At 35.7% G+C, this 15,913-nt stretch overlaps 1 protein-coding gene across 1 annotated transcript in view; it reads right to left on the reverse strand.

The window, feature by feature from the left end:
• Positions 1 to 15,707, reverse strand: part of LOC103149765 (venom phosphodiesterase 2) — a 32,915-nt gene extending 17,208 nt beyond the window's left edge. The window contains exons 1-10 of the mRNA XM_016680174.1: positions 12,284 to 15,707; positions 10,892 to 10,973; positions 9,408 to 9,533; positions 7,900 to 7,960; positions 7,375 to 7,472; positions 6,768 to 6,847; positions 5,146 to 5,265; positions 4,717 to 4,826; positions 2,141 to 2,206; positions 1,901 to 1,973 (exon numbers count right to left, since the gene is read on the reverse strand). Of these exons, the coding sequence (XP_016535660.1) occupies positions 1,901 to 1,973; positions 2,141 to 2,206; positions 4,717 to 4,826; positions 5,146 to 5,265; positions 6,768 to 6,847; positions 7,375 to 7,472; positions 7,900 to 7,960; positions 9,408 to 9,533; positions 10,892 to 10,973; positions 12,284 to 12,544 (1,077 nt within the window). The 5' untranslated portion in view covers positions 12,545 to 15,707. The remainder of the gene's footprint in view (positions 1 to 1,900; positions 1,974 to 2,140; positions 2,207 to 4,716; positions 4,827 to 5,145; positions 5,266 to 6,767; positions 6,848 to 7,374; positions 7,473 to 7,899; positions 7,961 to 9,407; positions 9,534 to 10,891; positions 10,974 to 12,283) is intronic.
• Positions 15,708 to 15,913: the final 206 nt, after the last annotated feature.

A 15,913-nucleotide genomic window follows, 5' to 3' on the forward strand; every position in this document is an offset into this window, starting at 1 on the left:
TAATTTTATGAAATTGGCCAACTTCAAAGATGAGTGAAAATGTTTGCCAAGCAATGGTAACTGTTCTCCATGTCACAGTGACTTCAGCATTCCTTGGTTTTCCTCAGAAACGGTATGCTTGATATCACCCAAATGTTTTCCTTTGGATGAAGCTCTGGAATAACACTCCATAACTTTCATTTATGGAGCATTATTTGATACCAAAGCATTTTCCTGCTTTGGCATCAGGAAAATGTGCCAATCAATGTGTTCATTGGAATATTGCAACCTTGACCTAAGCCAATATTATTAGTTATAGATGTACTCTGAATATCACAGCATACACGGGTAGCAGATGACGTTCCTTGATCATATTGCAGCTTATTTTTGGTTCAGTCTTGACCTCTTTTGGGTTTTCTTGAATAACGTTTTCCTGTATTCTTCCACATCTGGTTCTGCTTTCCGTTTTGGGACACTACCTTTAGAGTGTTTCTGTTTCAGTTTACTGAAAAGCAGTTTGTTTTCCTTCCTCTGAATGACTCAATTTAGTTTATCAAAACCACCTCCATCCTCACTTCGAATCTCAAGTCCAAAGTTTGCATCTACGTGAGAGTGGCTTTCTAAATGCTTTTAACTTTACAACCTTATACACTAAACGTCAAATTATGGTGTCTCAAACATAGCTCATAAAGGGCAATGGACCAGTAGGAGTAAACAGCACATGAGCTCATAGTTTCTATAAATCCTACTCTGTTGAACACCAGCTACACAAAAACGTAAATGGAAAATGTAAATGGTGCTAAATATTGTCAAACATCAAGTATACTTTTTTTTTTCCACCTGTGTGGTCATGCTGTATGTCATCTAAATGGATTCCTGCCAACTTTCTGAGGAGACAATCAACTCGAGATTTAAGACTTTAACAGTTTTTCTCACAGGAAATTAAATTTATTTGACTTCTTTTGAATAATGAGCCGAGGAAGAAAGGGATCTAAGCTCATCGAGAAATGACCTAACGCGAAAGCAATTAGTTTGCTAGTGCATGCCATGCCTAAGAATGAATGGATGTTTAGAGATGCTTGGCAGGAGTTCAAGGTGAGCTTCTGAGTGAGAGACCCATTAGACTTGGACCTGATGGAGGCGAAAAGTTTGAGGATTCAACATGTAGCTGGGCCAGAATAGGCTTCTTACGCACTGTGACTGTTCGACGCTTTAGTTCTTCCCCTAAACGGTTAATTATTTAATTCCACTTAATTCCTAAAAAGGTTTCTGCAAGTTTCCACCCAAAGACATGAACAATCTATTTCTACAGCAGTTTAATTTGAAAGTGGAGTAATAGAATATATAATGACTTGAATATAATTGATGGAAATGAGTATTTGATCCCCCATGGACCATATAATTCTCTTGTTGTAATAATCTGTTGTTTTTTTAATCCTCAATTACACAGGCCCATTTTGGACATTATTTAACTTAACCTATCCAGTTGCCCATTCCTTTGGAGAAGGAGAAGTGCACTATTTTTTTAAATAATTGCATAGTTTATGTTGAAAATGTACAATTGCTGTACAGTATGTTCTTTAATCTTTTTTAAAAATATGTCATTCTAACCTTGGTTTAACTGCCTGTCACTTTGCTGCTGTTGCACCAGAAGTTCTGTTCTATTCTAACCTATAAATGGACTTTGCACTTTACCTACTGTGCAATAAAAAACTTTTACCCTGTCATAATCAGTTATGATAAGTTACATTAAAGAAATAATGATGATAAAATTGTTTGCGAATGATTGTGGATTAGGGGAATTGGAGATACCAGAATATTTATGAGTTTATGAGAAGCTTTAAAAGGGCATGCAGGTCGTCTAAGATTATCTGATTCTGTTGCTTCCTTATTGTCTGACAATAAACTGAAATGGCCTCACCTTTGCGTCGACGGGACCAAAGTTGTGCCCGGATTTATCAGGTTCCTCCAGATAGAGTGTGTAGAAATCAGGCCTGAAGGACAGTTTTTGACATTAAAATTAGAAATCTGATGATAATTTCAAAACAATAATCTAAGAGTGATAATCTGAAAAGAAACTCTACCATAACATACAATCTAATATCTTCACTTTTATAACTTAAGTTATAATCTGGAAGTAAATATCGCTACTGATACCAACCTCTCATTATCTGGCAGCTGCAGCCACTTCAGAATTGTAAATACTCTTTCTTCAAACGGCACATTTCTGAAAAAGAAAGATCATGAATTAGAGCATGGAGGAGGAGCAGAAGTTTGAGGTTTCCATGTTTTATGAGTGATTCTTTTCTTACTCAGACTCATCAATAAACTAGAAAGCATGTAATATTAATTGGATATTGTAGATTGTAATGATGACAAATGCTTGACATTTCCTTTTTCTTTTTGAGTTTTATCCAGAACAATTTCGCCTGTCTTTGCTATCCCAAAATAGCTTATCGATTCTTTAGAAGACACATGTGATTTCGTGTTTAGCTGTGCCTCAGAGTTCCTGTAAAAGTGCCCCTGGCACAGCATGTAATTGTTTCTCTGTGTCTTCCTGCTTTTCCACCTGACACTCAGCCAACTGCAGCAGATGGCCCTACATAAAGAACCTGGTCCAGCTGGAGTTTATTAAAGCTGAAGAGAAGTCTTTCCTTTCCACTGATGCTTCATGCTTGCTCCAAATTAGTAGTTGCTGCAATCAAAGATTCAATGCATCTGACAGAGATTCCTTTGATTTTATAACTTTTGACCAATTGGCAAATTATCAACTGAAACTGGTATTGTGTTTTTTTTTTTGTTTTGTTTTTTTTTTTTTTGCAGAACTAAACTGGATGTAACTGGTTTTGAGTTTTGCCATATGGTTGGATTGTACTGAAAGGTGTTGGATTGATCTGAATCATAGTTAAACTGTTCAAGATGCATACGAAAGGAACCAGTTTGTCTGAGTCTTGAGGTTTTAATTATCTTATTCAGTGACCTTTTATTGATTTCTTTATGGTGCTGCTTTGTTTGTGTTTCTCCAGAACTCTGCTTTTAGTTTACACTTATTGCCAGCTGAGTCATTCCAACTGTTGATCTTCTTCAGTGCAATCTGTCGTTAGCAGTTCTGTGTCTAGCCCTGGCGTTTGTAAAATTGCATATCATAATACACCTTCTCCCCACAATCATTGCTCACAGATGCCAACGCTGTTTGTGGTTCTGAATATAGCCATGAGCTCTTCTGTTATAAAAAAAGTGGTTTGGTTGTTTGAATATTTTTGTTCATTGGTTCAAAGTGTGAATGTCACTTAAATCACTATCAGCTAAAAAAAAAAAAAAAAAAAAAACCACCTCACCAATGTAGGTTTGGCTTCCAACCATTGCTTTGTGTTACTAGCGAACACCAACAGGAACATCTTGTTCTGAACTATTAGGGTTGGGCTCAAATGTCAAGTTCCCTTAAAGCTGGTTTATGGAAGGAAGCATTTCTGTTCATTCTTTCTGTCTTGTTTAAACAGAAATTCACCTTTATAGTTTAATACATGTGGTGATTTATGATCTGAAAAAAAAAAAGACTTAGAACTCTCAAGTTTTTGAAGTGTTCTTGAAATCCACTGGAGCCATTTAGGGTGACTTGCAAAAGTAGTCACATCTCTTGAATTTTTGGAAATGTTGCCTTAAGCATTACTGTGTTCTCTTTGGTTTTTATGAAAAAATAAAATAAAATAAAATCATCACAAAGCAGAATTTAATTGAGAAGCATAGTCTTGAAGCAGACATTTTTTGCCCAGCGCTCTCTGTCAGATATTTCAAAGTGGGATTTGATCTGAACAGCAGATTTCAAGTCTCACCACTGAATCTTAATTCCATATGCTTTGACTTTGACTGGGCCATGCCCAGGTGTTGGAGAGAGGTGATTCAGGCACATGGAGACCACAAACACTACTGAGCCTCATTTTGACATGTCTGGAGGAGTTTCCAATAAAGTCGGATCAGTCTTCCACTTTTAGTTTTGACAACCATGTTGTAATAATTTTGATTTACATTGATCTTTTTTATGCTATTTTGTTCTCCTTGCATTTTACTATGAAACAAATAAAGGATCTAGGGTTTGATATTTCAGTGTTGTCTTTATTTTTGAGCAGTACATAGCTTTAATTAACACATGTAAAATATTTAAGCCTTTAACTTTAAGTTTCGGTCAAATGGTAAAGACTAAGTTTGTTCTGTGCATAACAGAAAAAAGTTGAATTCAATTACAATAATGTTTGTAGGGTCAAAACACTTTTTAAAACATTATTTATAATGTTTGGCATTATAAGCAGTACAGTCCATCCAGGTTTCTGTAAAAATATGACACTTTCCAATGGTTTTGATCCAGCAAATGCCAGTCCTATCTTACTTGGTGGGGGGGAGGGAGAATCAGCCATGCATTGACATCAAAACACTTAAGAAAAACAAGGACATGAATGTAGTGTAAATGGATGCTATTGGTGTAAAAAATTATGACAGAGATTTCCCAAAGTCCAAAAGATTAAGCCTTCTGCTGATAAGGTTAGCATCTGTTGATGCGTTGAGGCTTCAGACATTCCCACGCAAAGACGAAAAGTTATCCTGACTCTGCCTTACAGTAAATCTGAGAGATAAAATCTCCTCTTTTGCTTTTTACAGAAATTAGGCCCGAGTGGATGGTGTTTGATATGGCTGTCTACAGCTTTTCTGGCTGTATTTTAGTACATGGCATCTGCATCTTACCCATCGTAAGGCTTGTAGATGTCAGGAAAACTTCCGTTGATTTTGACATCCGATCCTGGCCAGAAAAAGGTTCCAGATTTCAGACCTTGATGCATAGCTGTGTTCCAAATCTGTTGAGACAAACAGGAGACGATATTTTACTGAAAGCTGAAGAAATAATTTTTACAAATCCAATTTCCACTACAATTGTTCATTTTGATATTTACAAGTCAAAGGAAAACTTTTCCCCAGCTTTTTCTTTGCATCTAACATTTCTGCTTGCTCTTCTTAGTATCTCGATGTAAGATTATAATTAAAGGAGAACTATGTGAACATACACTAGTGGAAAACAATAAATACATAAATTTTTAATTGGAACAAAACATAAAGAAAAATAATAATTCAATAAAAGCCGAACTCTAAGCCTGCGTCAAACTTAGAAGGACTCACAGGTTGTCCAAGGTACCAGGCCGGGTTGTTCTTCTCATCATTGCCCAGGCTGAACGAGGCATCAAACACTGGATCGTACATATTGTTGTCAATCAAACCATTGGACTCTGGATACAGACCCTGAACATGAAATGAGGGTAACATGAGAAACAGAATGAGACATATAAAATTCTATCCAACATTTTCTTAAATACCAACTGCATAAATAAATGCTGAACTCCTGCCAATAAATGCAAGTCATGCCTCAATGACTTACTCAATCAGCATCTACTGGTGCATGTTAGCATTGCTGCAATACACTCGTGACTTAATCTATTCATCTAAGTTAAGTCATGGGTGTGCAAGTAAAAAATGCAGTCTATCCAGGTGTTGTAAAACTGTGAAAGGAGATACCACGGGATTCCCTTGCGTGGGTTTGAAAAACAGTTTCCATGAGATTGCCTGGAATTTTCTGACTCAGAACTTAGAAAGTTCAGCAAAGTTCAATCAAGATCCAGGAAAAGTTGGACAACTGAAAAGTAACAATTACCTCTACGCAAAGTGCAACTAAACCCCGGTGATACGGAAACATAAAACTAAACCCTAAGTAACATATTTAGAAAGTTTTTCAGAAAAAACAAGCTGATTTGGGGGTTAGCTGCACATTATTATTCTAAGACAGTGGAACAAACTCGCTCCAGGAGACTCGTCATTATTAGTCCTTCTGCATGTTTCTTAATCTCAACATAAAAACAAATATGTTCTGTGAAGACCTCAGAAATCTGTTGAAGAACTTTGTGTTGCAAAACAGCTCCATGAAGACAGCATACCCATCAGGTATGCAGTTGTGAAGAAAATTAAAGCAGAGTTACATTATTTTAAAAGTCTAGCTTCAGACTTCTCATTGAAAACTGTTCAACTTAGATTTAAGAAGAAGCTTAAATCTGTTGAATAAGAGATGTCTCCTTTGTAGTTTATTGCCACAAGTCATGCAGGAAAAACAGAAAAAGTGGAAGAAAGTGCTCTGGTCATATGTTGAAAACCTACAACAGTTTTCTTTTCATTCCCAGTTATGTACCATTCAATATTGGTCTTAATGTCAAAATATGACATTTTGTTTACATTTTTAAAAAGTGTGTGTGGTTTTTGTTTTCAGTTGTGTAAATAACTCTGCCATAATCATTAACCCTAGTCACTGATAAGAGTGTCAGTTTATATCTATGCATAAGTCATACCGCAATCTTTCCTTGCATACCTTAATCACTACAGTTAGGGAAATGAATATGAATGCACAAGTAAAAAATGCAGTTTGTTGAGAGGTTGTTGAACTGGAATCAATAGAGATCATATTCAGAAAATCTCCAGGATTTTTTTTTTACTCAGAGCAGAGATATTTCAGCTGACCAGAATGTAACATATTGAACATATTCAAGTAATTTTGCATTAAAAATTGTGATCTAAAAGGTGTTTTATAAACATGTTCATGTAAACCTTTTACATGAACATATAAAATCCTTTAAATATGTAATGATGTATGTAATTTAGTAATTTGAGTCATTTTTATTCCTATATATACACAAATTTCAGACCTTTAGAGATGCACATGTGTGTAGTTTTGTTAGTGCAGTTTTATGAGACTTTACCGTAACAATGGTGTAGTGATTAGGAAAAGTCTTGCTTGGAAATGCTGCCTGCATGTAGGGAGTTGATGTTCCACAGCTTCCTGAAGATAACATGCAGAACGTAATAATGTGGAGGCATGTTATCCAGTCAAAGTTTTCCTTGGAATAAGGGAACCGGTTTGTGCATCAGTATGTTCTTGTGAGTTTACATGTCATCACTGGTTGGCAACAGGTCAACAATTCTTAAAAGTACTGAAAATCCGATCCAACTCAAAAATACTCAATTCTTCCCAAAGGGAAATTAAATGTTACTGTTTCTCATTAATTCATATTCCTCAGATTCATTGTAGATAAAATGCATGAATGAACGTGTTACTGACTATGACTTCATGAGAAGTTTAATAGTAAATCCTATTTCCACCTGCAGGGTTAAAACTGACTTTCTTGGTCATTGCTTACAATCAGAATCAACATGACTGGCAGGAAGAGGAAGTGCTATTATTTTTTAAGTTTGTATTTGGAATTTCTCCTGATCAGGACATTTAAAGGACTGCTTCATTAGACGGACATGCAGTATGTCATTTTCTCGCTGTACATAATCAGAACACATAATATGCTTGATATTAACTGAGTTTGTTCAAGACAGGGATGACATCACTCCATGTCTGCAGGTATTCAGCCCTTAGTCCATCCAGAGACACCAGCAGCAGCGGCTGTCGCTTAAAGCTATGAGAAAAGAAAAGAAAAATACTAAATAGAAGGAGAAGAGATACTTCAATTAATTATTAACATAAACAAGCTGATAAGATGCAAAGCTGCTGTCATCAATCATAAGGGAGGGCTATAAGCAAACATGCATGCAGAGTTGATTACATCTACTTAACACTTGCATGCAGCATTGGGCAAAAGCCATAAAAGCAGCTTTTTATAACAATATTCTTACACAAAATCTTTAAAAATATTTGGCTGTGGTGATGTAATAACTTTGACTGTGTAAATACCTCATTACAAAATTGGTAAAGAAACAATCAATGTTTTTGCATGTAAGAAGACGTGCTGGAACCACCTCATATCAGAAATGCACATTTACATGAAACATTTAATTTTTGAGAAAATCCAAGCGCAACTACTCAAGTTTTGTGTAACGGCTTACCCTTCAGGACATTTAGGAGCTGACAAGTCGTCACATTGATCCTCTACCCACTCTGTTTCTCCTACAGCCAATAGAAAACATGAACAGTGCTGAAGAAAGGGTGTATTTTATAACCGTATGTCACAGTATTATGTGCAGTGTGCCACATCCTCTCATGATGGATAAGTAATGGATCTACAGAAGAAGAAAATAGTTCAGTTGTCCTGTGAGTTTCTGTGGTTTTCCTCCGTTATATTCAACGTTCACTGTACTCCCCAGTACAGAGAGGTCGAATTGGACACATATATATTTTAACTGCAATGAAATTAACCTTTCCACAGGCGACTCTATATATATGTCAATGTCTGTACACTTATTTATGAACAGAAGGTCCCTTCTCTCTTTGCACTTAAAAAGGTAAATGTTTTAAGTGAAATGGGGCATTTTAACCTCATCTATGGAAATGTTTCCCGTTGAACCTTATGTAAGATTTGCAAAAGCGATCAATAAGTGGGTTTCTGGTAGATCATTACATCAACCCAGAAGACCACTCAGCCGTTTTATTGTTTTCTAGAAGGTACTGTACGTGCCTTGTAAACTCGCTTGTGTCCAAGTTTGACATCAGAAATGCACGGTCACACATTTGTTTCCACAGTGACGCCATCTCAGCATTCTCATAAATTCCCACAAAAGAGGACTGGTTGTAAGAAAAGCAATTACCTTAGCTCATTTCAGAGATGGCAACCCAAGTTTGAGATTTCAACTCATGTTGCACATAATTGTAGAAATAAACCTCGAGGTTAGCATACAATTCGATTCAAAATTGAATGCTAAACTCATAAGAGCTTGGGCTTCAAAAAATAACTTATGAACATTTCAGGCTCATGTGGAGACACATTTTGACTCCTTTATGAGAAACGGACATATATTTGGACACAGAAATCCGCAGGCCAGGCCTATCCTGGTGTATGAACAGTTGGAAGTTGTTAAATCTCTCAAGTTTACACAACATTGCCCCTATTCACTGTGAGCTTCAAAAGATTGAAAATGCTTCAGAAATACCATGTGTGAAAATTGTGTGTATTTCCTTGTAATACTTGCCTAATTTATTTAATCAGAAGAATCAGAAGATCAGTAGAACTAGAAGGGGTCCTGAGATCCCTCTGATTCCTAACAGAACCCTGCTGTTCAGTGCAATATTGTGCAGAAGTGAAAAGCTAACATTTTATCAGACTTTTTCTGAGCACAGCAGAAAAAGTCTATTTATCTGTTGCACCGCAGTCTATTTATCAGATCTAAACCAAAGCCTTTCTGTTTCAGAGCCTCTGATGATTTATAGTGGGCAGTGAATGTGCTCTTCGTGGATTTCTGCTGAATGATCCATATAAAAATACTTCAGAAATGACTTGAAGCTCCACATTCCTCTCCTGAAATGCATAAATTTTGACCAAATTCTATGAGGACATGCCTTTGCAGATAGATTTACCTAGAAAGCAACTCACTCTCCATAAGAGAGTGAAAGTTCTTACCATGACAAACGTGTTTGTAGTTGGAGCAGCAATCTCCTGCAGACAGACAACCATTGTCACAGTGACATTTGTTCTTCGCCTGCCTCTTTTCACCACAGCGTTTTTCCGAACATTCCCACTGTTGGACTGAAAGGAACAGCTATGAGCTTACGCACACTGCACACTAAGACAAAAGTAAAATGTAGAGAAGTCTATCATTATGCTCTTTTGCAGGCAGGAAATATAGGATCTGTCTTATAATTTCAATCTGCATTTTACTCTTTCAGTGGTGCTCTGAACTTCAGCAATTCACAGCAAATGTTGGAGTAAAATCAGTGAAGCTGTCTTTCTTGGAGCCGTGCATATGTCATGGTAATCATGGCAACAATTGTTTGTAGAGTTAAAGTTGATATCACATCTGCAGGCTATGACTTTATTGTCAAAAGGTTTTACAGCATCTGTTCTTGCAGAGGTACTGAAAGAAACAGTTTTTATTATTCAGCTCATCACCAATGAATTTGTTTAATAAAGAGAGAAGCTGTTGATTAATTAAATGCACTATTTAATTTATATATGTCATTGTTATTTTAAGTTAATAGAAAATAAGTAGTAACGGAAGACAGCATATCTTTCCCAAATATGGTTTTCTTCCTTATTTCCAAATATTTATGTCAACATCAGAAAATTGCTGATTTGATGTCAAGTCAGTTCAGTGGTTGATTATACTTTGCAGTTTTCTTAATTTATTTTTAGCTTATTTCATGATTACATTGTTTTCAATGTTTTTTTTTGTTTGTTTGTTTTTTGTTTTTAAGGAATAGCCTTTGTTTAAATATGAAGTAAACATAAAGAACTCAAATCTGTTTCCCATTGTGCAAAATGTTTTGCTTTTCAAATACATTAGCTTGATAACTGGGGCATACTTGGTTTTGCATCACATCGTCATGGCACAATGGATAGCTCGAAGTGACAGTTGGTCATTTGACACAGTTTCAGTCAGTAACATTTCTCTCATGTGAGATTGAGAGTCCGGATTAGACACCCAGTGCAAAGCTTTTCTTTTCTCCTGGCAATGAATAGGAGGAGGAAACCAGAACAATGAAAGTTACACTTTTGACTTGGTCAAGCAAGAAATGTTTCTCGAAAGAACTGGTTTATCTCTAAAGATTATAATTCCTTGATCATGAGTAAGTGTCTTTTAAATCTATGAGTCAGAGTGTTTGAAAAGACCTGATCTGTAACAAATTGAAGTCACCATCTGCCTGAGCTAAACAAAACTTGTCTGACTCATTCAAGTCACTCGTGTCAGGCTTAAAATGTGCTGGGAGATAGTAAACAGACAATTTACAAAGGTATGCAGTTGCTAAGCAAAACTTGAAGGCCCTGCCGCCTCCACAAAAACCTCACTCGTGATTGTTTGGTTTCATGAAGTGGCATGCAGCAACACGACTGGTTTCTGGAATGCAGACGTGCAACAGAATCTACCTGGATGTTTCTGGCATTACCTTCAGGTTTATCTTTCCGCAAGCCCAGTCCAAGACCCAAACCAAGGATTAAAGTCACGATTGCTGCAGCCACGACCCCAATCTGTCAAACACAAGCTCACATTATAGTTCAGCTTGAGCTTTTGCAAATGCCAGCCACAGGCAGTCTGGTTCACATGAGGAACATCCTGATGACAAGAAAAGAAACATTCAAGAGTAACTGCAATATAGTCATCTATCGCCGATAAAATTCCTGTCATGTCTCTGCTGCATGGCACAGTTCCACTCAGGAATTATGAATATTAATTCAATATTATAATTGAATTTTATAAATTCCACTCAGGGATGATCAAACAATTCAAATATTGCTATATTTGAACTGGGTAGCAAAGGCCTAAATTATTTTCATGAAGAAATTTCGATGGGTCATTACTCCTCTGTTACTGGTGCATTAGAACTGCTCAAAACTAATTTCACTAATTCAACTCAAAAAGGAAAATGTCATTAAAAACAGAGTAGCATTATTTGGAGTATATATTTGCATGTATATGTGATTATTGTTCATAGCTAATTAAAGCCAAAATGTATTTGATATATTGAACATCATTAAATAATTCTGAAAAAGAAATGCTATGTCCAAGTTATGACCTACCAAATAATAAGGTAAGACTTCTGATTTGACAATTGACCAGCACACAGTTACACCATCTATAAGAGGACAATCTATAAAACACAGATGCCAAGAAAGCTGCCTTTTCACAGAGAGTTCTATCAAAAGCATCCTATACAGAGGTGGAGTGAAAGGATTTACTTTATCTGAACCTTAACAACAAATTTTAAAGTATTTTCACAAGGAATATTAGAGATACTAGAACAAATGCAGATCATCTGCATGCAACTCTGGCTTCAACAGACAGATTACCTCCATGTAACATCCCTATAATGAAGTAATTCAGGCAAAATATGTTCTGACCAAGTGCACCTGGTCTATGCTACAAAAAAAATAATGGGTCTACTCATACTCATCAAAATAAACACCAATAAACACTTGAAATAAACCTGCCATTTTAATTCACATAATTTTTTGGAAATGATTTGTTAAAATAAAGTACATTTTTGATGATATTCTAATTTATTAAGATGCACATGAGGATTAATAATCAACATTTTACAGCATTTGTTCTGAATAATGATGAAAATTTCAAAAATATACAGTCTTTATTCTTCCGAATAAGAATTTGGATGCACAGACATTTCAAAATCTATTTTTCTAAGTATTTTTAGCCTCAATAAACAAACATTGTTACTTGTTGTAATTCCAGGCGCTGGAATCTTAGGGTCTAACATTTTATATGTCTGCTGCATTAAAGCTAAAGTCATAGATTCCCATCAGGAAAAACCAGCGATACTCACTATGATTTTCTTCTTGTTTTTCTGTAACCAGGATACCCAGTCCATGGCTATAATGGATCTTTTGCTTTTACAGTCACACAATTCAAAAACAGAGAGACAGATAACAGACAGAAAGAGAGAGGAGGCAAGACAACAAATATATCTGTGCAGTGACCTCTGGACCAGCAGCAGGGAATAAAAGAGTAACTGATTACCAGAAATAAGAGATAACATCACATTTCTGTGTTTATAACAATCACGTTTCAAATTGACAATGTTCATTATCACAATTTTCAACTTCAGAGGCTCATTGCGGTATATGACAGAAGAAAGGGACAGCAGAACGAACACAGGAAGCAATGTGTAATCAATACCTCAGCCTGTAGGATAAAGGTTTGGATTTTCTCTGTAAATGTCAGATTGCTGTTTGTCAAGCACAAAGATCAGTTACTAGCTTGGTACACAGTTAGGCGGTGAATCGTTTGTAAAAATAGCTAAATTTGTAAGAAATATTGACTCATGTTGAATAAAATTGGACAAGATAGCACTGGTTGATCACAGTCATAAATCTTGGAGCTGGGAACAAATTGATAAGCATACACATTTTCAATAAGGAGATCTAAACCTTTGGACTGAAGGTTTGCTTGAAGTTCAATGATAAAGCAAGTAAGATGGGAGCATAACAGAAAGGCCAGGCTGAGGTTTAAAAACAGCAACAGACTATAACAGGAATCACTTAAACTTCTTTTTCCATTAATATTAAAACTTCCATTAAAAAAAAAAAAATTCCAATTGTTAAAGTTTCATTTAAAAGGTTTGACGGATCATGTCAGTTTTTCCTTTCCTGACTAGCAATGAGAAAATGTGGATTATGAAGGTGGTGACCAATCTTAGAGGAAACTGTTGGCAAGTCAAGGAAATTAATTTTATTTCTGGAACACATTTTGTGCAACAGTCATCAAATGAATGAGATGGAATATGCAGTAAAGCTAAAAGTAAAAAGCAAAAATAAATGCATTTACAAAACATATTACAAATGTAAACCAAAATTTTCCAGAATGAAAAGTACAGAGGAGAATGTCTAGATAATCTTAGAGGTGAATGACGGGGACAACACTGTACCTGGTTAATTTTGATGGTGTCTTATGCAAAGTCTGTCCAGAATAGTAATTTGTATTGACGTCATCTTAAATTTAAAATATGTGTTTGAGGGAGAGGAAAAAGATTAGTGTTTGGTACACCTTATACCCAGGGCTGAAAAAATGTGAAATCTTTAAGGGTTCTAGATATGCTGCACAAATTAAAAATATTGCCTTTATGCTAACTCAGACCTATATACAGTCTCTAATTTGCTTGCTGATGTAACTTCTCCTTATAAACATGTGTGTTCAAAACAAATAGTAGACTTTAAGTGTAAACCCACCATGTGCTCATCTAGTCTAAACACAATCCAGATGGGGCCCACATGCAGCTTCCTTGTGATTTAGACTCTTCATGGTTCTCATTTTTCTGTAGTTTCTTTTCAGAAGGTTAATTCTGTGACAGATGAAGATTCCAAGTAACTTTCCTTCATTTCAGAGAAAGGGAATAGTTTCACAGAGTAACTTCACAACTACGAAGCTCCGGTATGTGAGCTGAAATTTACTTTCAGCTTAATTTTAGTCCAAAGTACGTCATAAATCTAGAGCTACGGTTAAACAAAGCTGTCACAGTTAAAAGAAAACGAAACAGCCCTGATGCAGCAGCTTTATTGCAGCATGTTTCATGCAGAGTAGATTTTTTTTTATTATTATTTGTTTGTTTTTAATTATGTGCCACAACCTTTAAGGTGGAATGCCGGATGAAAAGTTTGAGAAATTCTAAGATATGTAATATTTATTTGGCCACTCGCCATTGGTATATATACCGACACACGTTGTCAGATGGATACTTAGGAGGGGCCAACCAAAACACTTTCTGTTATATATGTTCATGATGTCACTGTGACTGCCAAATAAAGGGCTCTTTTTTATCTAGTTATATTAATTTAATGTTTCCAAACTAATGTGTCAGGCTTAGTTAAATTTTGCAAGTCTCTTAGCTGTGAATCTAGCCTTTGATTAGTTACGTTTTTCTTTTCCTCAACGGAAAACGTACCTAATAAACAAATCTGCAGAGTTTTAAAAAAAAAACAGAACTGAGATCAGGACTTTGTGATGTCCTCTCCACAAGGTTGAAATTGTTGCCTTTAACCCAGTTTGTAGCTAATTTAGCAATATGGTTAGCTTTATCTTTCATTTGACATAATGTATGGTTTCTTCTTCTCCAAATGGCCTTTTAGTCCATGTTGGTGCTGGACTCTCAGTGGATAGTAAAATTTTCTCACCAGGTTTACTCATCTTCACAAAGTCTTTTGCTGTTGTTCTTGGTTGAAGCCCATATTATTCACCAGAATATAATCTATGAGACAAATGGCTGGAAATTCCCATGTTTATATTCACATAATTGTCTGTGAATATCTGTATCACACCTTCCGACATCTGGAAGTTATTCCGAAAGATAAACTAGACTTCCTTGTGTGATCTCAATTTCCATGATGGCACACAAAGAGGCACTGAGTTTGATGTGTTGCTATAAAATAAATCTATAAGTTTGGCTCAAGTAATTTAAATGTGTACAAAGTAATGACTTTCTCAAATTGCTTAAATGCATAGCAAGCTCAGTGTATGTAATTGTCTGAGTTTGCAGAAATTAATAGTGTTCTGGAAGAAAATAATCAATCTCTTGTTGCACTTTAAAAATGATGCTTTCTATATCCTGCCCACAGCTGGGTCCTCAACTCCACACAGAACGGTTGCATCAAAAACCTGGAAAATGTTTAATTCAAAGCTTTATTTTTCTTGGGTTGGTCAACAAAGGTGTTTGGAAACCAGACCAGTGAGTGACGTAGGGGTTTAGTTTCATTATACAAACAGAAACTTTAAGGAATGTCTTCAGAGAAATCAAAAGTAAACAAAGACCTTAGGGGAAATGGTTTCTAGCGTTTCTGGTAATCCACCCATCTACAGCAAGGCAATCTTATTTTTTTTCCATTTTTACTGATAGCTACAAACTATCAGAGCCAACCCATGTAAACTGACAAAAGTGCCTTTAATGAGAAAGTACACACAGAAAGTAAATGGGATTGTTTTATCAATATAATCCTTATGTACCGTAGATCCACAGCACTTACCTGGTAACAGATATGGAACTAAAATGCTCTTTGGGAACAGGACCCTAAATGGGATTTTAGTGGAGTATTTTTTACATGAGCATCATCACAGCACATAAAGATAAAGAAGCTCTTCATTGTAAAGTGTCATTTTGAGTTATGAATTGACCATAGTTTAAAACAAAGTTCCACTCACTATAATATATTTTTATAACCTACATGGCTTTTATTTAAAAGACTAGAAGAATCTTCATAAGCTCTCAAAAGTCATGTATTTCTCTTCCACTGATTATGTATGTTAGGAACATTAACTCATGAATACAATACTATGAAAATAAATGAAATAAATGCAAAAGAACAATTTGGGACTCTTTATCTGTACAGAGTTAAGAGTATGAACGCTGGCAGTTTAATAAGACAAAAAATAAAAAATAAAAAAAACTGGCAACAAATGCAACACC

The sequence above is a fragment of the Poecilia formosa genome, unplaced genomic scaffold (genome assembly GCF_000485575.1).
Source record: "Poecilia formosa unplaced genomic scaffold, Poecilia_formosa-5.1.2 Scaffold235, whole genome shotgun sequence".
Lineage (NCBI taxonomy): Eukaryota > Metazoa > Chordata > Actinopteri > Cyprinodontiformes > Poeciliidae > Poecilia > Poecilia formosa.